At 38.2% G+C, this 26,949-nt stretch overlaps 1 protein-coding gene and 1 long non-coding RNA gene across 17 annotated transcripts in view; one reads left to right on the forward strand and one right to left on the reverse strand.

The window, feature by feature from the left end:
* The window catches only part of SPTLC2 (serine palmitoyltransferase long chain base subunit 2), a 78,126-nt gene that overhangs the window by 15,456 nt on the left and 35,721 nt on the right, over window positions 1–26,949 (forward strand). For all 16 annotated transcript variants that reach the window (XR_010364381.1, XR_010364382.1, XR_010364379.1 and 13 more), the window contains exons 3-9: window positions 3,174–3,328; window positions 4,377–4,525; window positions 4,867–4,991; window positions 9,547–9,640; window positions 12,289–12,394; window positions 13,212–13,431; window positions 14,956–15,082. Coding sequence is in view for 5 of the 16 variants with exons in the window: in XM_064423735.1 (XP_064279805.1) it covers window positions 3,174–3,328; window positions 4,377–4,525; window positions 4,867–4,991; window positions 9,547–9,640; window positions 12,289–12,394; window positions 13,212–13,431; window positions 14,956–15,082 (976 nt within the window). In the remaining 11 variants the exon portion in view is untranslated. The remainder of the gene's footprint in view (window positions 1–3,173; window positions 3,329–4,376; window positions 4,526–4,866; window positions 4,992–9,546; window positions 9,641–12,288; window positions 12,395–13,211; window positions 13,432–14,955; window positions 15,083–26,949) is intronic.
* Window positions 2,621–4,908, reverse strand: LOC135302809 (uncharacterized). The gene is made up of 3 exons (XR_010364394.1): window positions 4,838–4,908; window positions 3,590–3,748; window positions 2,621–2,680 (listed from the first exon to the last, which is right to left on the reverse strand). It is a non-coding gene; the product is annotated as an uncharacterized LOC135302809 (long non-coding RNA).

Here is a 26,949-nt window from a genome sequence, read left to right on the forward strand (position 1 = left end):
TGGGAGACCACTAGTGCTTCAGTTTCTTCATCAGGCATCCCCTCAATAGAGGGGATGTGTTCTAGGCTGAATTTGACAGGAACAGAGATGTTTAGGATTTTTTTTCTCCATAAATGAAACAACTTGCTGCTTTTGCTCCTTTTTGGGTTGAGTGCTGCAGTTGTTTGACTGTTTACTCAGAAGATTGCTCAAAGAAGCAATTCCTAGAATATTTTTTCTCTGAATAAACCTGTTTAATCTCAGAGTGATATTCTTAGGGACCCTTACAGCTAGGAATAGTGTTGGATCTGAAATAAGATGAGAACTTGATAGAAAAATAACAAGATCTGAAGATAACAATAATGAGATTTAAAGGTGATAGTAGTTGCTTCCAGCTGTAGGACGCTGTTGCAGCACAGCACTGTGGTTCCATGTGTCAAAAATTTGAAATCACAGAATATGCTAAGTTGGAAGGCACCCACAAGGACATTGAAGTCCAGCTCTTAGGCCTGCACAGGACGTCCCAAAGAGTCACACCAAACTTCTTGGAAACTTCAGGGTTTCCAAACTTCTCAATGTCTATCTGGCTTGGTGCTGTGATCACTTTCCCTTGGGAACTCTTCCAGTGCCCTCTGGGTGAAAAGTATGGATTGATGGAGTTCATCCCTCCCTTCCTCCCCAGGTGTTTATTTTTTTGGTTCAAAGATTGAAAACATTAAATTAGCATGAGGAACTTAAGTGTTTTTTTGTTGTGCTGTCTGCTCTTCATTTGGAATGCCACTGTAGAAGGATGGAGGAGGTAAACAAACAAACAAATCAACCCCCAAACCAACCAGCAGATCATCTGCTCCTGTATGCCAGCTCCAAAAGAGGGCTCTGAAACTCCATGTCAGTATCAGTTTAAAAAGGTACAATGTCCTTACCCTTTGTTTTTTACATTCTCAGATGTGTGGGTCATGAGAACCCCTCAGTGAGGTTAGGATCACTGAGGAAATAGACAATCCATTTTTGCATTATGCCAAAATGACACTTCCTGCTTGCTCTCTTCCAAGGAACTTTCTCATGGGACTTATCTGAGGATGGTTTGTTGGAGGGAGCAGTACATGTATAGATAACAAAGGAGTTGACAGTGTGCTGATACCTACACTTAAAGCCCTTTACTATAATCCTACAACTTGATACTCCAAAAAATCTAAAGCTAGTGTCCCATATTAAACCTTAATTCCCTTACCCATAATTTATTCCTTGAATTCTTGTTGACTTTTAAAGTATATTTTTTCTTTATCCTAATCCAGTAGGTTCAGAGAACTTCTCTACCTCACAGTAACTTTAAACTTAGTTCTAAAGCTGGCTCTTAAGATCATGCTTGTCTTACATATACTGGTGGTGCCAGCCTGTTGTGGATGATTGTCCTTATATCACCAGTTGAGCTTGTTACTGTTCTGGCTTTGTCAGCTTGGGTTTCAAAAGAAAACTCATCTGATGAGTAATGCAGAGTGGATTGGGCTGTATCGGCCCCGGCATACCTGCTTGAGCTGCTATGATGACTCATTTCCAGGCTCCCCTTCCAGCCAAGAACCTTGGCTAAAATACCAGTTGTTTCTCAGCTCACATAGTTGGTGTGCTTGGATAACTGGTGCAAAGGTGAACTCTTGTGTGTAGATGGTTAAGAGGAGGTGAAAATACTTAAAAGCATCTCAGTAGATTATAATTAGATTTAACAAATCTCTCAAGTATTCATCTTCTAATGTGCAGGATTTCTTTTTGGTCTTACTTCCTTCACCTCTTGACACATAACATAGCAGAGGGTTTGAAACAATTGAGGTAACTATTTTGATTTTGTGTCATGAATTGGGAGAGAGGAGCATGGAAGAAACAATTGCACTTCTGTGCATCTTAGGACCTAGAAATTTTATTCCCAGTGTCTGTCTTTGAGAAAGGACATGTGATTCTCTGAAAGAGTGATTGCTTCTAAATTTGGGTTGTTTTTCCATAGTTGAAATGATGGAAATTAATATATTTGTGCCTTTTTGACACAGGCAGATAAGAAATGGGTTTAGGTGCAGCTGTATCTGCTTAGAAGTTGGCACTTCTGGGCTTGGTCTTTTCTGTGCAGCTGCTGGTAGGAGGTTGCAAAAGTGTGGAACTAAATGTTCCATTGCTCCAAACTGCAAGGACAAGGTTGTTAAATCATTAAAATAGGAAGGTAATGGAAAAAGTACTCCTCCTGCAGGCAAGCATTGTAAGTAAGAGCTTGTAAGTGCCTGCTTGTGTTTTTATTAAAAATCTGCCATAAATGCCCACAGTTTTGCTTCAGTGGTACAAATGTCTGACACTTACAGTACTTGGTGAGATACTCTGCCTTTCTCATACTGTCACCACAAAGAAAATTCCCATCACAATATTTGCTTTTTTCTTGTGAAAAACAGGAAGAAATGCTCAGCTGGCTCATACCTTTGTAATAAATTCTACTTTTTTCTTCTGTAGTTGATGAAAAAGGTGATTTTTTTTCCCCCACAGAAGCAAATGAATTATGCATTCTTATCTCTACTAAATGTCAAACTTTCTTTAATTAAATAGTAAAAAGGAAATCTTGTGACTTTGGGGCAAGAAAAAAATGTTCTTGAGTGCTCAGATGTCCTTGCTGCCACAGTTAGTTTGACATTCTTGTCTTATCCATTCAAGCAGTCACTTACTTTTCCTGGAAAACTTTGGAAGGGAAACTAAAATTCAGGAAAAGCTCATTCATAAAAATCATGTGGGACTTCAGTGTTGATAAGCTGTGCAGAAGAGAGGTACCATAATGCAGCTTCTTAGCTTCTATTGAAAACAAAAAATTGTGTAAAGTTCTAATGGTAATGTGTAAAATAATGCTAGTAGTGCTATATTAAATGCATTCCTTATGCACAGAATAAAATATGGTGGAGCACCTTAGTTTTTAAAGTCTTTGTGTATTCAGCACAGCAGTATTTGGTGCCAAAAAGCCATTGCATGTTCCCTTGCTCTGCTTTACTTGAAGGCTGACTATACCTTTCCTGCAAAGATTATATGCCCACAATTTAATGGAGTTATTTTATGTTTTGTGTTGAGTTTTTTCATTATGCCAGAATGACAGATAAGAATTATTCCTGCTACTCTTATTTTACTGTCATATATATTTTCCTTTTACTTTGAGTGCTTTTGATGTGTTTCAGGACTTTGTCCCATTGTACCAGGACTTTGAAAATTTCTACAACAGAAACCTCTACATGCGCATTCGGGACAGCTGGAACCGTCCAATCTGCAGTGTGCCAGGGGCCAAAGTGGACATGATGGAGAGAGTTTCCCATGACTATAACTGGACATTCACGTGAGTCAAAACTGAAGAAAACACTTGGCAAGAGCTGTCTTAAAATATAGGATCTCTAAGAGCAAGTTGTAGGCTGTGAGGTTAAAGAAACAGTGGATTATGAGCTTTATTAGGAAAGTTTGAGCTTTCTAGCAGCTCGAATCAATGAATTTTGCTCTTTTGAAATAGATTTAGCCACCAAGGTGATGATTTGTATATAATCTTTTGACTGCTTTCCTTTATTAAGATTTTCTGGACATACACCTGTATTAAAATTAATACCTTTGTGCATGATGACATGAGCCTGGTATGGATGGATACATTGGATTGCACTGCTGCTTGTGACTTTATGTTGATTGAGAAGAAGTGTTGCCACTTTAAGTAAATGCTGCTGTCTGGACTGAATTTAGCATGATTGTTTTGAGTCAGAACTGAAGTAGTCTGTAGAAACAAAATGAGAAATACAATAAAGGGTTTTTACAAATTGGAAATGGCATATCACAGTTTTGATGTGAAGAGATTTGCAGCACAGTACTTGGTGAAACTAGTTACGTCTCTTCTTGGCTTTCAAGGGCAAAACAAAATTCTTTTTTTTTCTGCTGAACTTCTTCCTTATTCTCCTTGTCACGTATTGTTAGCACAGAAGTGCCAGATGTGTTTCCTTTCTGTGGTTAGAGGATATCCCGCTTGAGAGGCTGCCAAGTTAATTGATCTAGAGATGTTATTTTGTAATTGAAAGATAAGTTGTATGTTTCTGGGATGGAGGGAGAAACATGTCAGAGCAAAAGATGGTTTGAGAAGCCTCAAGCAATTTCATGTGTGATAGCAAATTCACCCGTAAATGTAAACTCTTCTGGGAATTAATTTGAGATTGTAGTATAGGGAGAGAATCGTTTTAACTGATTGTTGCAGTTTGATGATGAGAGGCAGTACTGAAATAATTTAATGGTTGGTTCTGTTGTGTTTTAACATTTCAGTGTATAGTCTAGGAAAGTGAAATAATAATCTTCTGGTGTAGATAATTTTTAAAATTTTGGGCGCCCTAACTTGTGCTGTTTTTAAAACACAGATACACAGGGAGAGTGATAAAAGACATCATAAATATGGGTTCCTACAACTACCTTGGGTTTGCACAGAAGACTGGGGCTTGCCAAGAAGCAGCTGCTAAAGTTCTGTCCCAGTATGGAGCTGGGGTGTGCAGCACTAGGCAGGAGATGGGTAAGTTGGAGGATGATATTATGTTCCCTGAATGTTTATTTCAAAGTCTGTATGTGATTGCAGGTCTTTAAAACATTAGTTATTTCAGCATTGAACTTTAGTCTAACTGATAAAGCAGCTTTACTGCTTCACTGAAGTAGTGAAGACAAATTGACTTCCTGGATTTAGTTTATGTTGCACAGCACTTGTCTTACTTATGTTTTCATATATGGCTTTTTTCCAGTGTTCCCTTATGGACCTTTAAATAAAGCACAGCTTGGTTGGTGGAAATTGTCTTTGTAGAATTTAGCAATAGTGAAAGCTTCTCCTTACTTTGAATTTCCCATTTGTTTTATGTGCAGGAAACTTGGACAAGCATGAGGAGCTGGAAAAGCTGGTTGCCAGGTTCCTAGGTGTGGAATCTGCAATGGCATATGGAATGGGATTTGCAACAAACTCTATGAACATTCCTGCTCTAGTTGGCAAGGTATGGCTTAAGTCATGGACAAAAGCTCACCTAACAAAGATTCTAGTGGATGATTTTTCAAAAAGCTACTTGTTTGCTTTTGTTTTTCCTCAGTTGCAGCCCCTGCAGATATTCTTTATGGAAACTGTAGGTCACAGAATGCAACTCTAACCATTGCAAAAATCTCTTTGGGAAGCAGCATCCGTGGGACCAGTAGCAGCCCAGAACTTTCTCTCTGGGAGAAAGCCTGGCATGTTAAGGCTTGCTTCCTCAGGCTGCTCCTTGGTGTGTGAAATGGTGGCTGATTAACAGACTGAGTGGCTGAAGGTGTTTTGATGCTTTTGAAACACTAAGAACCAACTGTCAGCTACACAGATAAGCTGAATTGTATGTTGGTGCATAGAGAATTTATTATCTTTGAGTGACAGCTCAAAAATCCTTCCTTTGAAGAAGTACAAAGGTTATTTGAGGGAAATAAGGTTAACTGTAAAGACTCATGATGTTCACCGTGTGCCCCATAAAACACTGGACATCCAGACAAATTGTCTACTATCTCCAACAATGCTATTTTAGTTATTAGGAAATGAAATAAAAGTGAGGGTTTTTTGCCTCTTCTGATGCAAAATACATGTTCTCCTAGCTCCTCCTTAGAGTAAAATAGTGCAGGAACAGGTCTTTTTTTTTTTTTTTTTTTTAATGATTCACTGTTAACCTAATACTGCTAGTCTATTGGAATTCTTTGCCCCAGTGTAGTGAATTATTTTCCTTTAATTTATTTATTTTTTCACTTCCTGAGATTACTTCCTAAATCTTCCATGTGTGATATCTACAGATCATAAGTTTGCTGCCTTGGTCTTCCTGGTGATTGATCCTCTTTCGCATTAGCTGCAGTGTCTTCCTGCATGCCTTTTTTTTTTTTTTAACAAGGAAGTAGCACTGTCTACATAATGTGCCTTTTCTTTTGGTCTTTTTTAAATATCAAATGCTTTTCATATTTAAAAAAACCCACTTTTTTGAGTCTGATCTAAGAGAGAAATTGAGTGCTTTAAATCTAATCTTTCTGGATTAAATATGCTTCTGCAGTGCTATTAACTGAGCAACATATGTTACTTCTGAAATATCTTTTACCTGCATTTTTTAGCTCTTTGTCTTTCCACATCTCTTCAGTTTTATGTTCAACAGAAAAGTGATTCAGGATTTCTGTGAGACCTTTCAGATTCAGTACACACTGTCAGGTACATTTAAGAAGATTGTTCGTTGTTGTCACTGCAAATTACTCACTCCTGCAAACTTACTCAGTCTTTTTTTCTATGGGGGAGCCCACTGTATATCTTCAATACCTTACGAGAATACCTTTGAGACACCTTACTCAGATTCTGAGTTTTCACCTTTGAACTTCAGCAGGTTTTACAACCATTGAGAGAATCTGAACAGTAAATTTCAAGGCATGTAACATACCTTTTTTATGCAGCTCATTTTAGTAAACCAACTCTTGTCATAAATAGTACAGCAATCCCTACTGGGTTAGTCATGAGGATACTTAGTTTCTTGTACACTTGAAATAAAGTAGTAAGAAGCTTTTGCATCATAACAATACATGTGCCCTTATACTCAAGTGAATACTCCAAACAATAATTGCACTCTGGTAAAGAAGAGAGTTCTTGTCAAATGAACCATTTTGCAGTTCAGAATGTTCACTAAATTTTTTTTTTTGGCTGCCTGAAGTTGCTTCTCACTGCACATTTGCTTCTTCATTGTCTGCAAATAAGGACATATAAATCCTGAATTTTGGCACCACCCAGTACACAATTAATTGCATGTGCACTACCTGTTTGGCAATGCTTTGATAGTCCTCAGTAAAGCTCAGAGATTCTCATGCTTGAATAAACTCTTGGTTTGTTTTTTTTTAATGATTGTTTGTGTCTTTTTGCATGTCCTACTTATATTTTCAACTGTAAAGCTACTTGGAACACAAAATATCTTCCAAATTAATGGTATCTGGGCTCCTGTATTACTACTTAATTAGCTAAAAACAAGCTGCTCAGTATAGTTGGTCACATATACTGGACCACCTGTTCTTTTTCTGCTCTGTGGAATCCTGAAGCACTTAGTTTATGTTCCTACTGAATCCTCTTTTACTAACAACATCTACAGTGTGACTAGATCCATCTCTATGCCATAATTTGATCAGTATTAGTCAGCAAAAGGAATTCAAAAGCTTCATTGTTATTTAGTTGATCTTTGTTCACTATGCCTTGTTAACAGCAGCCTCTATTAGGCAGATGCTGAAAATAAGTATAGTTGGTGTAGACTGAAAGTTGTATTTCAGCACTGTTAAAGCATCACTAAAACCAGGTCTTCTGCACCTGGCAGTTTTCAGCAGCAGAGACCCTCTGTTCACAGCCAGGTTGTCACGTGCCTGGTGCAGTCACTGCCAGCTATGCTGAGTCTAGACCACAGATAATGGGACATTTGAGGGTTAGTTAGTCACAAGTTGTTAGACCATTTGAGGCTAAGCTAGACTCTCAAACTTGCCTGTTTTGGATTGTCATTAGTAGAGTCAGTATAGCTAGGTAGTAACACTGTTCTGTACTGCCCTTAGCACAGAGCTTTTCATCATAGCTCTGGATGGAGAGAGACTATGCAATTGAGTTAGAACAGTGATGCTTGAAGGATATTTTTTTAGTTGAAAGAAAGCACATTAATTTCCACATATAAGTGAGTTGTAAAATGAACTGCTCAGGACTGAATTACACAATTCATGTATGTAGCACTCTGCAGTAAAATGTGGCATTCACTTCAGTCAGCCTTGCAGGATGTGGTGGTAAGCCTGATCTTCACTGACATATTTTTCTAGAGCCCAAGTAGTGTTGTCTCCAGTTCCTGTTAGCCTTGTCCTGGATGCTTTCTCAAATGTAAATTTGCTGACAAATGCAACTGAAGTCTTATCATTGTAGTAGCATCACTCAGTTTTACATACAGTCATCAGTGATTGCTGTACTGTGCCAGTGCCTTATGTGATCCATTGCCCTCTTTCTAGTGGCAGACAGTAACAGACTAGTTACTACTTCTTCAGTTTCAAATTAATTTGTTTCTAATTGAATGTCCTGTTAGCAGAGGGTAAAAAGAGGCTGCCACTCAATAATTTTTTAAATCTACTTTCTCCACCAAAAGCTTGTCCTTATTTTTATGGAGAAGCTTTTTCTAGGCAATGAATCTCTTGTTTTCTTTTTTCTTTTTTTTTTTTAACGATCACTTTTCCTGCTTTTTACCATTCAAGAGGAATACTAGGACTGGATTGTTATATTCACTTCTTTTGATACAGTAGTGTTTAACAGCAATGTCCTCTGATGTATACATACTCTGTCTGATATATTAGTTCCAAAGAGCAAATGCTAGTTGGAAATTTCCATACTTCATATGCCAAAGTCTATGAAACGTGTAATGTGAATGTTTGTAGCAGCAGTATGAACACATGGCATTTGTGGCAGTTTCTGGGGAAAGCCCTCTGGCTTTCTCAGAATGCAGAAGGTTTGTAGGTGCATCACAGTTCTAGTGCAGAGTCTCCTTTGTTCTGGACAAAGTACTCCTGTTGTCTGTGATACTCCTGGTATAACTATAGGCAATGCTTTTCACAGTCCTTTCTAGTAATTCCCATTGCAGAGAAATCCTCTTGATTCCTTCCTCCATCAGCTGTTATTAGAGAAGTATGGAATGGCATGTTTCAGTGTTAGGTCTTCAGCATCTTGACACCCTTTCTAGATTTTTGGCTGAGCAAAGTCACTTCTAAAGTTGCAGCACATTTGCATAGTAATTGGAGTGGGCCAAGGTTATTTAGAAGTATTGTTGCTTCCTAATATATGAATCCCCCAATATACATACATGCCTGTAGTCCACAGTGATAATGCTGTGACTAAATGTTCAGCATATCAGTTATTGACCTGTAATCATTGCTGCTCTCAAAACATACATATCCTGTTTTAATGTTTATCCAAGGATTTATCTTCTGGGTTTTTTTGAAAAAGCAAATTAATTCAGTATCATATTCAATGGCTTTAGAAAACTTCTCCACTTCACCATGCAATTCTGTTTTCCACTTTCTGTCTCTTGTATATTACCCCATCTACACGTGGGTTTAGTCAGTGGTTGCCTCCTAATGAAAGTAATAGTGCAAGGCTGAGAAGGCCTTTAACCTAGGTCTGCACTCTCCTGTTTCTTAGCAGCACTGTGGACTTGCTGAGGGAACTGTGGCACGCTGCTCTGCTCCCTGTTTTACCTGACTGCATAGGAGGATGAGTACTCATCAACAGCATGACATATTCAGGCAGATTCAGCTGCAGGACTTCCAGGGAAAGTGAAACTTGAGTGTTTCTTTCAGTTAAGAGCAGTTGTGTATTTTTATTTGCCATACTAAGGCTGCAAATTGGATCTTAGCAAGTTTTCCCTGGACTACCTGCATTTATGTTGGAATGGGTTTTTTTTCTTAAATGGTGTTGAAGTGCTTCATAGCTGAAAGGTTTTACATGCTGTGAAACATAACCTTTTCAATATCTTCCTCTTTCCCCTTCTAATTCAGGGCTGTCTGATTCTGAGTGATGAACTGAATCATGCATCACTAGTGCTTGGAGCAAGACTGTCAGGAGCAACTATTCGAATCTTTAAGCACAACAGTAAGTATCAGATGGTGGGCTCTGCTTTTCTGCAGATGCTATAGATCAGATGCCATATTTTCTATCTTCTAATAGCTAAAAATTCAATTTCATGCAAGGAAATCAATTGCTTGTTAAGTAAAAGGTCAGAAGACTGCTGCTACTGGAAGTTGAATCATCCTGAATCAGATTTTTTTATGTATTCAGTCCCAACTAATAACACTTTTATCCTGAAGTTGTTCTGGCCTGCAACTTCTGCATATGGAGGAGAACATGCTACCCTTTGGCAAGTCTAGGGACACTGGTGTTTTAGCGTGGTTTCTTGTTCTACCATGCTTGGGTAGCTCAGCAAGGTTAGACTATTCTAACAGTGTGTCACATAATGATGCAGTCCTGTAGGGGTCTAGGTTACAGTTTGGGGGATAACAAAGTTTAATTTTAGAACTGGATGCTAACATGCTCCTACAGTAACAAAAGCTTATGATTGCAGATGTCCTAACTAACCAAGACAGTCATGAATTGGCACAATGTAGTACTAAAAGAATTTTTTGGTATGTGAAGCATAGATTAAGTTCAGTTAATTACTTGCTTTAAGTACTTAAGTATTTGTTTCCAAAATACACAGATTTTAAATTTTAGTTTCGTCTTCCTCCAAAGGAGGTATTTATAGTAACTTTCAGGTACCTATGATTTCCTTCTCTTACTCTTGATGAAAGAAGCATGTGCTTGTTCTTGATTAGTAAGAACTACCTTGGTTCTTCAGGTACTCCTAATACCCTTTATAGTGTCAGTCTCTGAGATCATGATGGCTCTTGCTCTTTGAAGTGTGTAGTGGTAACAGCAAAACTTGGGTGACTGCAATTATTTTTCTTTCTTTGTCCTACTTGATAGTGTGGATTCTCTCTGCTGTGCTTACCGTTTCTTTTGTGTTCACTCTTTCTCATTTTCTATCATTTGAGTAATTTGTTTTATAAAAAAGTAGAGCATTTGGTAACATTCTTTTTTCTTTTTAATTCTTCATAAATTTTGGTTGCTGGACAAGGTTACAAAAGCTTTACATTCAACTTCTTGCATTTGTATGGACACACTTCTGAACATTGCCTCAGATGCAGAATTTCAATGAACATTGGTGACAAACATAGTGCTGGCTATAGGGAGAAGGACTTAGAAGCTGCTGTGATGAAAAATAGATGATTTGTGGGAATGGCTACAATAGATGATTTGTAGGAATGTGCTTTCCCCTGGTGAAATTGTGGGATATTCTTGAAACATTTTAGATGGTGGGTTTTTCTGGAAGAGAATATAGTGGCATGTTAGAATCAAGGCAAAATGCAAACTGTGATCTTGGCCTCTCAAGATGATGTTCAGTTCATATTTCTGTATGTGTTCAGTCCTACTCTTGCTATACTCTATGCTGCCTTTTTAATGTGATTTTCTTGAGATGTTATTGGCTTCATTCATAGTCAGATTTTTAGAAATTGAGGGAGAATGAAAGCTTCCCCTGAAATTCCTTGTTCAATGTTTTTATTTTTTTTTCCTGCCTTATTCTGTAGTTTGTCCTTTTCATTAAGCTCAGACTCATCTTCCCCTCCTTCTTGAAAAATTAGACTTGAAGTTTATTTTCCATTGTTCTCTCTAACCACACTAACCTTGTCTTTCCTTCATTGAGACCTGTTGGAGACAGGGACTACACTGCTGATTTCTTCATCATTGACTTTCTGAATGTTAGCTGTCTTTTAACAGCACGTTAAGTGACCTACTTTGCTGTTTAGTTTTTAGTCTAGACCTAGTTCACAAGCTCCTCTTGCTGCTACAACTGCACTAGTCTACCAGTTCTCTTTCCATGATTAATTTGTGCTCTTTTTCATGCCCTAGTGTTTATATCCATCTCTTGCTCAGCACTTGGCTTTTATACTTTGATTAATCCCATCTTCACTCCTTTCCTTGGGTTTTTTTTTTCAGAACTGATTTCACGTGTGTGTATTTGTTCACATTAGTTAGGTCTCTAAGGATCACATCAAGTGTTTGTAACCAAAGCTTGTAAGATTTCAGAATATATTTTTGCTAACAGTTTCATCTGTCTAGTTTCTGATAAGCTGAACATTTTCCTGCATTGGTGGTTCTCTTTTTTTCCTTTTCTCCTTTGGTTTAGAGGTTTCCTGTTCCTACTTCCAATCCCTTCAATTTTAAACAAATAAATAAAAAAAGTACACTTGCCCTATTTATTTTCCTGCATTTTGGTCTACTTATCTTTAATTTATTATTCTTGAACTTGTTATGTTCTAGCTCCATTCTGTTGTTCTATTCTGAATTCTATCCACAAGGACATTCGTACTACTAAATTGCCTTCTCTTTTCACCAGAATGAGATACCTTCCTTTTTTTATTTCCCCCCCACACCCCCACTTTCTTTGTCTGTGCCTATTGCTCTAACTTGTGCTTTTAGTTTAGAATGATGAAATTCTTCCTTGGAGTTCATACAGTTACCTATTCCCTTCAGTCTCATCCATGAGCCTGTATGTAGATGAAGCCTGTACTTATTGACTTGTATATGGTCTGTCCTCCATGCTGGAGCAATTTGTGCCTTTTTGGAATATTGCTGTCTTTAGTCATGTCAAAGTTCAAGCTAGTAGCTGTTTTGGTACCATTTAACAGTAATTTCTGGTGCAGATATGCAAAGCCTGGAGAAGCTGCTCAAAGATGCTATTGTGCATGGGCAACCTCGTACACGGAGGCCCTGGAAAAAAATTCTTATCTTGGTGGAAGGAATATACAGGTACAAACTATTCTTTATATTCCTAAGACCCTCCACGTGAGATCTGAATGCTTAGTGTTTGGGTTTCTTTGCCAAATCCAACAATGAATATTGTCACTTCATAGTTACTTCATTGGTCTCATCTGTTAATTACATTACAACGTATATGTCTCACATCCTGGGCTTTCTGTTGCTAGAACTGTAGCTGCACCTGGTGTTATCACAATGTTAACCACATCCTGATTATATTGTAGAAATTAATTAATCAAAACTGATTACTTATATCAGAGCGGAGGTCTTAGGTTGCTTGTCCATTCCATTCTTTCTGTGCTTACTAGATTATGCTAGTGTGAACGGAATTGCACAAATTTAATGTTTTTGCTAAGAGCGAGTAGGAGCAGTAGGCACAGCTGTGTTAGGCATTTAAATCCTAGTGACTTTCAGTACAAAGTGTGGTGTTTTGGAGTGTTAGTAATGAAAGCCTAATCACTTCTCAGAAACATCAGGTAAGTAGATATCAAGTCAGAATACTGGCATTAGAGTGGAAGTAAAACTGCGATAATTTTATAAATGAATTATCACTGAACACATTCCTGTGCCCTAGCTTCTTGTTGCTGCTACTGTTTAGTCTCTGTAGATGCTGAGCAGGTAGAAAGGAGGGATCTGGGCCCCAGGTGCAAGGAGGAGAGGTACATCTCTGCAGACTGTGATGATCTAGCAAATTTTAGGTGTTTGTAATCACTAAAAGAGTGAAGAAATGAATGCTTAGTGATTTTAGTCTCTATGAGGTGGTCCCAGCAATTAAATCAACTTATACTGAATTTTTGTTTCTCAACAGTATGGAGGGATCCATAGTCCGTTTGCCTGAAGTGATTGCCCTTAAGAAGAAGTACAAATCCTATCTGTACCTTGATGAAGCTCATAGTATAGGTGCCCTGGGTCCCAGTGGCCGGGGTGTAGTGGATTATTTTGGACTCAATCCTGAAGATGTGGATGTTATGATGGGAACATTCACGAAAAGCTTTGGAGCTGCAGGAGGATACATTGGGGGCAAGAAGGTTAGTCTGGTAGAATTGATTTCCCCTGGGTGCAAGCAGTTTGCTTTCTGAAATGACACTTTTTCTTTTTTGACTGCTTGATTGTTTGGGTTTGTTTTTGTTTTGTTTTTGTTTGTTTGTTTGTTTGTGGTTTTTTTTTTTTTTTTTTTTTTTGTTTTGTTTTGTTTTTTTTTTGGCATTTTATTTGTTTGAGGTTTTGGGGATATTTGCTTTGGTAACTGTCTCTTTCTATTGGAAAGTACAGCTGTAAGTGTTGCACTTGCCTAACCTCTAATTCTCAGAGGGATGGTGTAGACCATTCCCTGTGTCACCTTTCTCATGTCATCAAATACCTGATCTCACAGATCAGGCTTCTAAGCTTTATTGGAGGGTAAAATTCTACCATTTTCCTACCAGGACAATAATTTTTTACGTATTAATTGTGATAATTACTTCCACCCATAAATGGAGATAAAACTTGGAGATATTTCTTGGGGGGTGTTTGCAACAGTTAGATTAAAATTACTTCAACAGCTTCCCCAGGAAAAAAAAATCATATAAATCTTTTTCCAAAGGTAATGAGCTAGTGGGATTGACTCCATGGCATAAGGTAAAGCAGCTAAGAAGCCTTTGCAACTGTTTTAGCTACTGATTGAGGGATTACTTCATATGTAAGAGGCCTTACATCTTCTTATCTAGTTTAGTTCAAAGTCCCTTTACAACTTCCTTTTCTTCAACTCTGACCCTAGGCAGATGGCAACAGAACACTTTTGGGGGTTTTTATAATACATTTGCAGCTTTTGATAGCTACAGAGCTGTCATTATTCATTTTATGGTAGCAAAAGACAGAATCTCTCCTGGCACTCCTACTGATGTTTATCATATTTTAGCATGGTTTTGTTACAGTTAACAAGCAGCCTAGATGTAAGCTGCATTGGTCCTTTGTTCCTATATGAGCTGCTTTTGTCCTCTAAGAGAAATAGGATGTGTTTACATGGGAAATGCAGAAGGATTAGGCTGAGGTTTGTGCATTCTCAAATGACACCTACTGCTTTATTTGTATTGTGCTGATGAACAAGAGAGATTTTGTGACCTGTTCCCTTGTATGGTGGTTTTTGTGGGGAAAGAAGTGTATTGAGCATGATCCATAAACACCTATGGATCCTGCTCCCCACTATTTCATTTTCTTTATATTCGCACTGTTAGAATAAACACTTTTGAAACTCACCCTGGGCACAGCTCAAGTAATGCAAACATACTGCAAACCTTTGTTGCAATCCACTGTTGATGGTGTTAGCTAAACAAGTCTGTCATAGACATTTGTCTCTGATCAACACACGTTCTTGCACTGTGACATTATTATGAGTTGTCATGTTCCTGCTGTTTCTTGTACTGTAAAATTATTCCCTGAGATTCTTGCTCTTTTATGGGGCATTCTGAAAGAGTTTTTTTGTGGTGCCCTGTTTTATTGTGATTGAAGATATGACAGAAGCATGTCTCTGAGTGCTGGGAAGGCTGTGTCTGATGCCTCTTGTGTTTTGCTAGGAACTGATTGATTACCTCAGGACATACTCTCACAGTGCTGCATATGCAACATCAATGTCACCTCCTGTTGTGGAGCAAATCATCACCTCCGTGAAGTGCATTATGGGTGAAGATGGTACAACTATTGGTGAGTCTTTCTAGCAGTAAGCACGTGGAAAGGGGAAGCCAAAAAGAGCCTCTATCACTTTGACAGATAACACATTCAGCGAACACTTCCATAATTATGCACTAGTAATTCTCCAGTTGGAACCAGTTTACAGTTCTGCTTGGCAGATCAGCCTAGTAACAGCATAAAGAGTTTCAGCTAGAGGTAAGTCATCTTAGTCTTGTCTAGGACACACTGTTTTCTTGTACTGATTTTTGTTTTCTGTCAAGCTATTCTAGCTGCCTTCTTTTTCTTTCCATAGTCTGTCCTTTGTTATTTGCCCCACTTTAAACATTACTTTCAGAGTATTTTGCTATTGCATCTTTTATAGTTGTGTGCTGGTTTATTGCAGGGACAGTGCTTTCAATTTTAGTCTCTAATATAATTTGGTATTTCCATCTCAAGGTGAATGTGGAAATGTTTCTGAAATCCCTTTTTACTTGGGGAGCTGGAGGCATTTTTCAAAATCACTGAACTTAATGGACTAGGAGTAAAAATTCAGCATATTTGTCTTTATTGTCTTAATTTTCCTCTTTCGTTGTAGAAGTTAAAAAGGGAACATTTGTGCTACACTCTGGGCATTCAAAGTTATAATGACAGATTCTTGTCTCATTTGCCTATGGGTAGCAGCCTCCTTCATTTACAGCATGGAGTAAGTAGCCCTTTAAGCTGCCTTGCAGCTGAAATAGTATGGTTTGCATGTAGGTTACTTTCCCCTCTTCACAGGTAATTAAAAAGATGTGAGCAGCTCACACAGGATGCAGATGTAGTTTCTTGAGGAACTGTTGGTGGCATTTAGTTTGGAGGCTCTTAGAATTCTGACTGCAGTATATATTGAATTCTTGGAGCTTGAGGCATCTGGCCACGAGGTGGTGGTGGTGTATGCTGAAGAAGTGAATTGGCTTTTGAACATGTGTCATCTGACCAACCAACCTGTTCCATGACTTGCAGTGGAAAAGCTCACTGGAGATATGACTTGAGAATTTTCCTGTTATAACAGTTTTCATTTGGTTTGCTTATATTATCTGAGAACAGACTTAAATGCCAGCAGTTGGTATAGGAGGTTGCTCAGCAGAGACATCATAAGTGAGGCAAGAACAGCTGGGCAGCAGTCTGTGTCTGTGTCTGTGCTAGCTTTGAGTGCATCTGAGTGGTCCTTGTGAGACCTGTACCAAGATACAGGAGTTGATTCCCTGCTCTTGAGCACAGGTACTAAGCAAGCTTCACACTACACAAAAAATTGTCTTGCTGTAGTCTTAAAAGTAACTTTATTTGAGGTTTTTATAGCTGATGATTTGCCAACAATCTGTGGTCTGCTTTGGCGTTGCTTGTTTTGGGTTTCTTCCAGTATCTGTTTTGCTTAATGAAGCAGGAAGCAAGGAATGTGTAACTGATTTCTGTTTACAGTATTTAAACTCATGCATTTTTGTCTCATTCTGAGGCTCCTGTGTGGTATGTGTTCAAGCCAGGAGTAAGGAAGTAACTTCCATTCCACACTGTTCTCCTGCCATTATGCCAGCAAGATCCATCCGAGCTGAAAGGCAAACCAGATTAGGAACCAATATAGCCAAAAAATAAACTCAAAACAACATTTATGTACTCAACTTGCTTAAAATGCATGTTGAGCTATATCCTGCTAATTTGGTGCCAAGAAGTACCAGAATTCCTTGGCATTCTAACAACAAAATGAGTGGTTTTGGTGTTTGATAGGTGTCTCATTTCCAAGAAGTTTCTGTGTGTCCACTTTCTATATAAGCTTTAGCACTTTTCATAAGTGATGGGTATAACAGCTGGATAGCCAGAACCCTGTCAAATCTCAAAGGATTTCTCAGCTGCAGGTCTTGTCAATGTGTTGATGGCTTTTTAAGCATCTAAGTCAACTTTGAGTTAAGATAAGCGCCTCACAGGATGATTTCTGCATGAAAGTGCTTTTCTGTTTATTTTCTGCAGTGTGCTGTTTCCCAGTCATGCATTTTTTACATTGTCTTAAGACTTTAGAGATAATATTACTTTGTAGACATTTTTGGTGGAAGAAGTTGGCAAAAGTTCAGTTGGGTGAACTAAGCAGCTGATTAGTGATAGCATGACATTTTTTCTTTGTTTAAGGGCTTTGGCTGAAAAACCTGTGTTTGGAGTCTGTGGAATTACAAGTGGGGCTCTGGAGGACCACTGCCTGCAGCTGGTTTGACTATGAATAAATAAGGAGTAGATGGGTGCTGGTAATAGTTGTTAACTGTGAAAGACAAGTGGAGAAATAGTGTTAAACGGGGTCACTGACAAGCACCTCTGAATTGACTGTGTACTACAAAAATTTCATTGCTTTTAAGTTAGTCAAGCTGAATGAATTGGTAAAGGAAACTGAGATAGGGCAATGGTTTTACAGCAGCACAGGAGTTGGAGCTGGAATCCGAACAGTAGATGGCTAGCTCCCAACTTTGCTTTGGACCACAGCTAAATCTTTTAATAGCTTCAAGAGTGCTTTCTTGAAAAGAGCCTTTGTGGCTTCTTTGTCTGCCTGCTTCTGTTTACCACATGCTATTTGTAAAACCTGCTGTCCTCCATGTCATCAAATCTTTGTGGAAATTGTCATGTCAGATAGAGATAGTCTGCAGCTGAGGAATAGGTAATAAGAACCAAGTAGTTTTTGAAGATGAAAGGGTTTTTGTAAATAATTTTGCAAGAATATGTTAATTGTCTAGGTTATTTCTAAATCTAAAGAAGCATCTGAAGACTCCAAACTTACAGTATAAGGTGTTGTAATTACTAAAACTTTACATAATTAAAAAAAGTGAATGTCTCCTTTCAGATTTTTCCAGCAAGTTACCAGTGACTAAATAGGATATTGGTAGGAGGCAGCACAGAGAAAACACAGATGCTATGAAAAGCTTCTCTACAGAGAATGTGAGACATGTGCTTATGTGCTAATGTGTTGCCTTAGTTGGCACAGTCGTTTTCTTGTGTTTTGATTTCTACTCAAGTTAATCTGTTAATTCTTTGTAAGGTGTATGCATGTAAGTGACTACCAGACTTCAGTCACCCTGAAGACAGTTACAGCAGTGTCATTATATATGAATATATTACTTTTTCCTTCATCTGGATTGCAAAACTACGCTAACAGCTAAAGCAATAAGGTGGCAGAGCCACCTTATGGGTTCTTGGTAGTGGTGGATTCTTCTGTGGGTTCTTCCAGTACTGCAGCTCCTCTACATTACCAGATCGAGATTCTGTCTATCCTGCTTTACTTTGCATTACTTGTCTTGTACTGTAGTTGGCTAGAAGATCATCATGGGGTCTTAAACAAAACATACTTGATCTGTGGTCCCTTTTAGAATTTCTTCAAAGGAACAGTCATCCTCAAGAGTGTTGAGCACCTTGAGCATATAGACTCTCTTTGGAGAACTCAGGTGACACTGCACATGAATATCTTGTATATCATCACATTTGGCTTTAATATATCTAGTAGAGCAAGGTGAGCAGGAGAGATGGAGAAGTTTTCTTTCTACAAAAACAAACTTTTGGAAATGTTTTCCAATTCAAAGTCTCAGTGGTTGAAAACTTTAATGAGAAAGTGTTGCAGACACTTGTCAGCAGTTTGGTGAATGTTGCTCTTGCTGTGTTCAGCCACAAGATGAATGAATGTCAGATAGTTTTGTAGATAAAAGAGCTTTTTAAACAATGATAATAAAAAGACACAATAAGTAGGCTTTTCAAGGTCGTAGTATACACACACAAAGATGACAAATTGGTTCTTGGAATGGAGTTCTGGAAAGCTGTAGCATAGAGCCACTTGATTCTTGCTGTTATTTAAATTGACTGTAGAGAAAATGAGACAGCTTGGTTCTTGTCATGGTAAATGAGACATTGTTATGATTTATGATGTTAAGTACTTGACCTGTCTTGGTGAATTTTTCAGCATCAATGATTTGGTTTGAGTTGAAAGCTAGATTTTTAGCTGCTACAATTTCACTAGGACTGGGAATCCAGCTGGCTCCTTTCTGTTATTTACATAAGAGCCAGTGATGCATCCTGTACAACTGGAGCTCTGTTAGCCTTGTAGCTCTTCAGGACCCAGCCTGTTTGTTGCCCTGATAACGTTGCTGGGGGCAAGTGGAAGAAAATAATAAGTGAGATACAGGCAAATCAAAACATGCAAAGTGAAACCAGTCTAGGGACTGGTTAACCACCTTCAGAGGTGAAACTTAATTTGCTCTCCTATGTATTGAAAACTGAAGATGAGCCTTAAATCCAGGTGTGTTTCAAGTTTCAACTAATGTTGGCAATACTAATGGCTTGTAAAAGAGATTAACTGTTTCTTTCCACAGACCTTAATTCTTTACTAGTAATTATAGCTCTTGACATTTGTAACAAGTTTGACTGACTTCCCTGTGAGTTTTAGGTGGCAAATATTCCACACCTAAACACAGAGCATGTATAGAATAAGTCATGGATACACCTTGCCCAAGGTGGCTCTTAAATTTTGACTGAACGTTGTCTTGAGCACTGTATAGAAATGAAGGATTATTATCTAACATAGTTCAGTGGAGGTAGCAGTTGCATTGGCCATCCCAGCTGCCAAACAATTGGAAACAAATAACTGCTCTTTGAAGGCTGGTCAGTCACTTAGCAGCACAGAGTCAGATTGGTATTTGTCTCAGCACCTCAGTGGTGAAGAGCCAGTAATTGATTCCATCTCATCAGTGAGAACCTTTTAAAAAAATTTGTTTTAATTTCTACTTTTGTCATTGCTATGTGCAACAATATTGAGTGAGTTAAATCAGAGAAGGCAGTCAAACCAATTATAACCAGAATAATAAGAATGTACAGGTGTCTTGGCAGAGAATTGAGCATAACTGAGCTGTTCAGAATTCAGGACCATTGTTGTATTGTTAATATGCCCAGGGAGAAGCATGCTGGGAAAAAAAAAAAAACAACCAAACCAAACTAAGCTTAGATGGTCTGTTGAAATTCTGGAGGAGAAAAGACTGCAATTGGTATTTTAACTTCTCTGTGGTTAATCAGGCCCTCAAGTGAAGATAGGACCTCAGCAGTTCCATCATATGCCTAATCAAGTAGGTTTCTTGAAATTGGACATTTTGTAACCTTGCCTTTTTCTTTCCAAAGACAAAGCAGAATTATATGCAAGTACAAACATAAGCAGTAATGAAGGAATAGCCATGTTTCAGCGCCTGGAATTGAATTTTAAGTAGCTTATGGTATATTTATAAATTAAGTCAGTACTTTGCCGTTCATTGCCAGCAGTCAATCCACAAATGGAAACAGCGACTGCTGTTGTACTCCAAGGGGGAAATACTCCTTCTGCAGGCTGAGGCTGAAAACATTCAATTATCATTAAAATCTGTTCATTTGAATTTCCTCCAATAATGCACTTGTTAATGAGGTGTTAAATTATCACCTTGGGAACCTGGGGACCAGTCAAAACTAATTTGAGCAAAGTCAATTTTTTTTTTTTTGTTGCTGCCCTTGAGAATCTCAAGCTGAGCTGGGAAACTGTTGGAAAAACAAATACTCTGGGGGTCATAAAGAGAGTTTCCTGCTTCTCTCCAGGGGTCTAACAGTTTTAAACATCATTCTCTGTATTTGTACTTCCAGCTGAGGATCTTTTAAATCCAGCTTGTTGCTGCACCCCTATCTCCCTCCCACAGAGCGTGGCACGCTTCCAGAAAAACTGCTTTAACCTGGACCAGGCAGGAGAAATCTTTCAGCCTTTGATGCTTTGAAGAGTGTTCACAGACATTAGCAAAGTTGTACCCTTTGTGTTGTACATTGAAATATGAGAATTCTTCAGTGCCTCTTCTTTTGGCCTTTATTCAACATTGTAGTGTTTGTATAGAGCTTATAAACCTTTGTAAGTGTACACCTTCTTTGTTCTTGTAATATTCTGGTTCTTTCTATTTCTGTTACGCTAGGAGCTGTCATCCTATGTCTTCATAAACACTGATCTGTCATAGCAGAAATACAACTAGAAATGTTGTTCTGTTGAAGTAATTTAATTTTTCTTAATTTCTTATACTCCATTTGATTTAAAATGCATGTCTCACTTTTTACTCTCAATAGCATATGAGATGCCAGGTTTCTGCAGAATGCTGGTGTCCTGCTCATACAGGAAAACGAGAAAATACTGGTAGCACTGGTTACTAATATATATTGTTAGCAACAGCACAACTAAAATGCTTTTAAATCAGTAACATTAAGGTTAAGCATTTCAACAGCAGTAGTCACAGATGAGGTGATGTGCACTCTTTCTCTGGACTAGTGTGAAATAGAGTTCATGGTTCATGATGTGGTACATGATTTACTAGAGCAGAGTTTTTAGAAAATACCTGAATGACCCACAGAAGCACTACCTCCTATCATCAGTCCTGGCAGTTGCATCAATTTTCTACAAAGAAAAAATTATACTAGTACTGCAGTAGTGTCTGCAGTACAGAGACTTCCATGAAGACTGTGTAGTATAATTGTTTCTGGCTTCTTTGGAGACAGGCAGTAGTCAGTAATGAAGCCTTTCTGTGGGCTGTGTTAGGCTATGTGGGACTTGCAGGCCAGCTGACCTACTGTCCATGCCTGCTTTAGTGGGTTCTGATGGAAAATATTTTTGGCACAAGGTCAGCTCATGCTATTTCACATCAATGCAGTTGACCTACCACAAATTCCCAAACACAGACAGTCTTGACAATCTACAGTGTGTACTTTTGTCCTGCTAGAGTGCAGATGTTTGTTAATGTTTCAGAGTTAATAAACAGATAGTACAGATTTAATTTTTAAAGGAAGAAGCTGTCTGAAAAACCTGCATGCCAATTAATGTGTTTTAAGAGCATATGGCCAGAGGAGAGATGTGAGATTACTTTAAATAAGTTTGAGCGGATTCTTGATTTTGGTATTGAGTTTTAGTTCAAGACAAATTGACTTGTCAAGGACAGGATAAACCAACCTGTAGGGCTTCTTTCTGCCACAAGAAGCTAAGCTTCTGTTAATGCTCAGGTTATTGCCTAATTGTTGCATAGTGGAAAAGTTGTGGTTACAATACTGCCTACATGGGGGAAAATGTGTTACAGAGTATGCATGCTTCTCAAATTCATGTTGGCTAGCAGCTCCTAAGATTTCTTAACTGTTTGTCCGTGGACACTGGGATTGCAAAAAAAAAAAAGAAGAAAAAAGGCGCCAGTACAATACTTCTGAAGCTTTTTAAGACTTTCAAGCATGCCTTCCAGCTGGTCAGCTTAATGTTGTATCATATAAGTGTGTTGGCAAACTCAGGCTCTGAATGGGCAGTGGAGAACTCATTTGTCCTGCAACTAGCATCTCTAGAACTAAGTACTCTGTACAAACAGATGTGTCACTCCTATAGAATAACCGCGCCAGGAGCTGGGAGCAAAATGTTCAGTACCTCCAATCTGAAATATAGTTTGTCTTTTCTAGGATTATAGCTATATTCCTGACAAGTGTCTTTTGGTTCAGGACATTGCAGTATAGAGGGTTTTTTAGCAATTGTGGGTTTTCTATGCACAGCTTTGATCTTTCCAGGATCCTTGGAAAACAGAGCTGTTCAGGAAAAACAAGTCTGTAAATGTCAAAGACGAGACAAGGTCCCCAGGGTTTGGGCCTTTTCAGGCACAAAGCCTGCTCTTCCACCTCACTGCAGTTCCAGGTGGCTGGATACCAGAAGCTTCTTGCCAAATACAACTTACTGACATGGGAAAGCTCAATACCTTTGTTGTTGAAATTATTGCAGAGTTTTAGGGTAAGTCTGAGAGCACACTGTAGGATGAGTATGGCTATATAACAGATACACAGACAGATATGTGCAACTCTGACTTGGTGGGAAATTTGCAGGCTATGGTTTTTATCATAAGCTGAACTTGGCTAGAAGCATCTTTGATTTCAAAGGACCTCTTATTGAATGGATCAAAGTCTTCACAGAAAGATGTATGAAGATGTGTTCTGTGAAAGATTCAGGTGCTGCCTTCTCAATGATTTCATACAAAAGCTTCCTTTTGAAAAAAAACCAAACAAACAAATAAACCAAACCAACACATTTGGTGGAAGTTCTCAATTTTAGGACATGTTAGTAAAGAGCACACACACATTTGCAGCATCCTGTCTCTCCCATTGTGCCTTGTGTTAGGTGAAATCTGTAGGAATATTACATTGGGAGGTCCTGTTGAAGGACAGAATGCACTTCAGAACTTAATGTGCTCCATTCCATAAGGTCCCATTTAATACCATTGATGAAAGTAGGTATTGAGGACTATTCTGTTCACTTTATTTAGCCCTTAAGGGATTCTTCTACAAAAATACATAGTAGAAGGTAGTCTGTCTGCCAGGCTGCTTTTCTGGAGTTTCAGACCAACACAGAGATAAATACTTCTCACAGTACCTTACAGTATCAGTTACTGGTCTGATAGTTACAGTTCTGTGTAGGATCTTATTATTATCTGGAGCTCATAAAGCCTGTTTCATAGCCCTCTTGTCATAATTTCTTTATAGAGCCAGCTTGTGTTTAGTTTGTCCAGAAGATGGTACTTCAGTATTTATGGCTGCCACCTCCCACAGGAATTTGCCAAAGAGTACAGTAGTCAAACACATCCCATCCCTCAGGTGGCACCCCCTCAGGGATGCCTCACTATCCAGGTGAGAGAATGGATGCCCTAGCTCTATTTGTTGCTTTCTAGATGAAGCTGATTATTTCTAAGCAAAGCTGGCTATTTCTAACAAAGTGGACACTTTATAGGTGGCTGGTGTGTCTTTTCCAGTGGATGTCAAGCCTTGCTGTGCTAGTACTTGACATCAGTCCAGCTGCTTTAGCAGCAATGCTGTTAAAAGCTTTTAAGGTGTTGACATGGAGTGTAACCAGTCAGCTGACTTCTGTTGAGTAACATTTCTTGCACTTTGAGGATTCCTATCTGATTTTAAATTTAAGAGCAGCACTTCAGTATGTGGCTAATGCAGCTGCAGGGAATGAGGGAGAAGACTGTTGCTAGTTATCTGCAGTTCATTTGCACTGTTTCTTAGTCTACCTCATTGTGATTTATGTGACATACAAATCCCTCTATTTTGCTGAACTGGCTTTGAGTTTTAGAAGAATAGATTAAGACCTATGGATATTATAAAATCTTGTGCTTTTATACTGGTTTGATGTAAAATTTTAAAAAAATGCAGAAAAAAAATCTAAATTTTATGACCAGCTAGCAAGATTTCCGTAGGGAAACTAGTGTATTAAAGCTCAGTCAGAAGAGCTACTGAATTACTGCTCTAAAGCTGAGTACTTGGTTATCTTGTCCAGTCTGTGGATTCTATTGTGAACTCCTTGGAGATGTGCATAATGGCAGGACAAATATACTGACTAACTAAATGTTAGTACTATTAATAAATAATAACTTTACTATAAAACTGCACAGACTACACTTCATTTCTCTGAACACTATTCTTGTATTTCAGAATTTTAGAGCAAAATTATTTTGCTTTGTTTTCTGATCACAACAGAGCTATTCTTCTTTTCCAAGTTTGGTTTTGGGAGGTGTTTCCTGTAAACACAGGTAATTCAGTCACATTGGGTATGGTTGTCAGACTCTTCATCTTTTCTAACCCTATAGCTTTGGCTATAACCTGTGTTTTATGCAGTCATTCTTATAGTACTTCATACTTGTACTTTCTTTCTTCATTGTATTTTGAGAGAAGTGAGAACAGTTTGGGGTAGAAAAAGGCTACATGGCCACTTTGGAGTTTTTGGTTGGTGGGGTTTTTTTGTGGGTTTTTTGGGGTTTTGTTTTGGTTTTTTTTTTTTTTTTGTTGGGTTTTTTTGGTTTTGTTTTTTTTTTTTCGTTGACTTTTTGACTTTTTTGTTTGGTTTTTTGTTGGGTTTTGTGTTTGGTTTTGGGTCACATTTTTTGTTTTGTTGTGGGGCTTTTTTAGTTGGTTGGGGTTTTTTGGGTTGTTGTGGGGTTTTTTTGGTGGGATTTTCTCCATTAGTATGAAGACATTAGTAGCTTGTAGCCTATTGATTCTGGGTATGGTGCCCTAATGTCCTGGTTGAGTCCATAGATTTTGGTACTTAATTAACTTGGAAATTTTAGTACCAAGGGAAACCTTTGGAAAGTGTTATGTAGATTAAAAAAATCCACTACAAGTGTTTATCTTGTGTAGGGATTAGTTCTTTTGACAGTTCATCCTGAAGTGGAGGATTTGCATAACAGTGTCTTCATGCAAGCTCTGTAGATACCTGGTAACCACGGGGAATTACACTGGGTTCCTGGAAGTGGATCTGTAGGGGGTTTTGATAGTTCTGTTGTAATGGCATTTATTGGAATGGTGGGAGATACTGCTGCTGGTCAGGCGTGGTCTTGGATCCATGTGGTGGTCTCCATAAAATACCTTAAGTTTTGGGTTTGATATCTTCAGTGGGTTTGAAGGCTCATCTGAGGGACTTCGGGCATATTTTTCACAGCAGGATTTTTTTCTAATGCAGGTTATAAATGTTCAATTGACTTCCCTTTAGGTTTGAGGGTAGTCTAACATTTGGCTACAAGGGCTGTATATTCCATACACCACACATTTGTTTTTCTAACATAATACTAGTCATGTACCATGGAGTGTTTCAAGTGCCTTTTCTTTTAAAGTGTTGTCTGTACAGATCATACCTATTAAACTTAAGCATTGTGCTTTTTCTTGGAAAAGCTGGTGTGAACTGCAGCTTTTTTGTGTTCTGGGAAAATAAATGCAGTTTTCTGCACTACTTCCTGTGGTCTGTGCACGGGGAGAACAGCTATGCCATATAACATGGGGTGAACTCCAGCCTAACAGTGGCAGAATGGCAGAACTTCTGCTAATAATATATGAGTACAATAGATGCTTTTTATTTGTTTTATCTGTTTTAATGTGAATAGATTCAGAAGAAATTTTATGCTGTAATAAACTTTGTACAATTCCACTGTAAATTAACTTTGGAGATGGAAGGAGTACTTCCAATGCTGGTATTTTTGTTTTCCTCTGGAAGAAGTATTTACAGTGTTATCCTTTTTGTTCTCCTCATGCTTGACCTAAAGCTGATTTCATGTTTTGTACTGTGACTGTATCTTTCCACTTTTGATTATAGTTCTCTTACAATGTGGAAAGGGGCTGCTTTGTTGTTCTCGTTGCACGTGTTCAGCTGAAGGTGATAATCTGTCTGGTTCTGTAAGGTTTTTTATATGATATTTTACAATTAATAAATACAGTAATATTAGCTGAAACTAGGTGACTGCTACATGTGTAACACTTCCAGCTTGAAACGAGATCTTCATCACATATTTTTGTATATATATTTAATAGCCATTCATATCCTCCATCTTCTCTTGTACTGCATAAGATTTCTTTACCCCTTTGTGTTGCTGTTTAAAATCCCAAGCAACAGTTAGCTTTGATACTGACTTCCATTGTAAAAAAACAGTCTGCACAAAACAGATGGAAAATATAGTTCACGCTCTTTGTTGCTATGTTGTAAAGCTACTGAACTGTCTCCATGGAAGTAGATTATAAACATCCTTAATATAATATGCTTTGTCAAAGCTTGCACATTCCTTAATCTCTAAAGAAATGTGGTGTTTGTATGTGTTCCTGATGTTTTTGCTCTCTGTGGCTTCAATCTGCCATAAAGGCCTGCCAACCTTTTTGTGCTGTACAAAGGTTTGAGTCTTTTTTTGTTCTGTCTCTTCTTCACTGATGCTTTCTCTTGAGATTTTTAAGAGCAAAGATGCAATTTTTAAATTTCAGTGCCCGTGGTATCATAATAAAAAGAAAACAAGGTTTAAATGCTTGTTTTTTTCAACAATTCAGTTAACATGGGAAGGTAAGTT

Source organism: Passer domesticus, chromosome 6, assembly GCF_036417665.1.
Source record: "Passer domesticus isolate bPasDom1 chromosome 6, bPasDom1.hap1, whole genome shotgun sequence".
Taxonomy (NCBI): Eukaryota; Metazoa; Chordata; class Aves; order Passeriformes; family Passeridae; genus Passer; species Passer domesticus.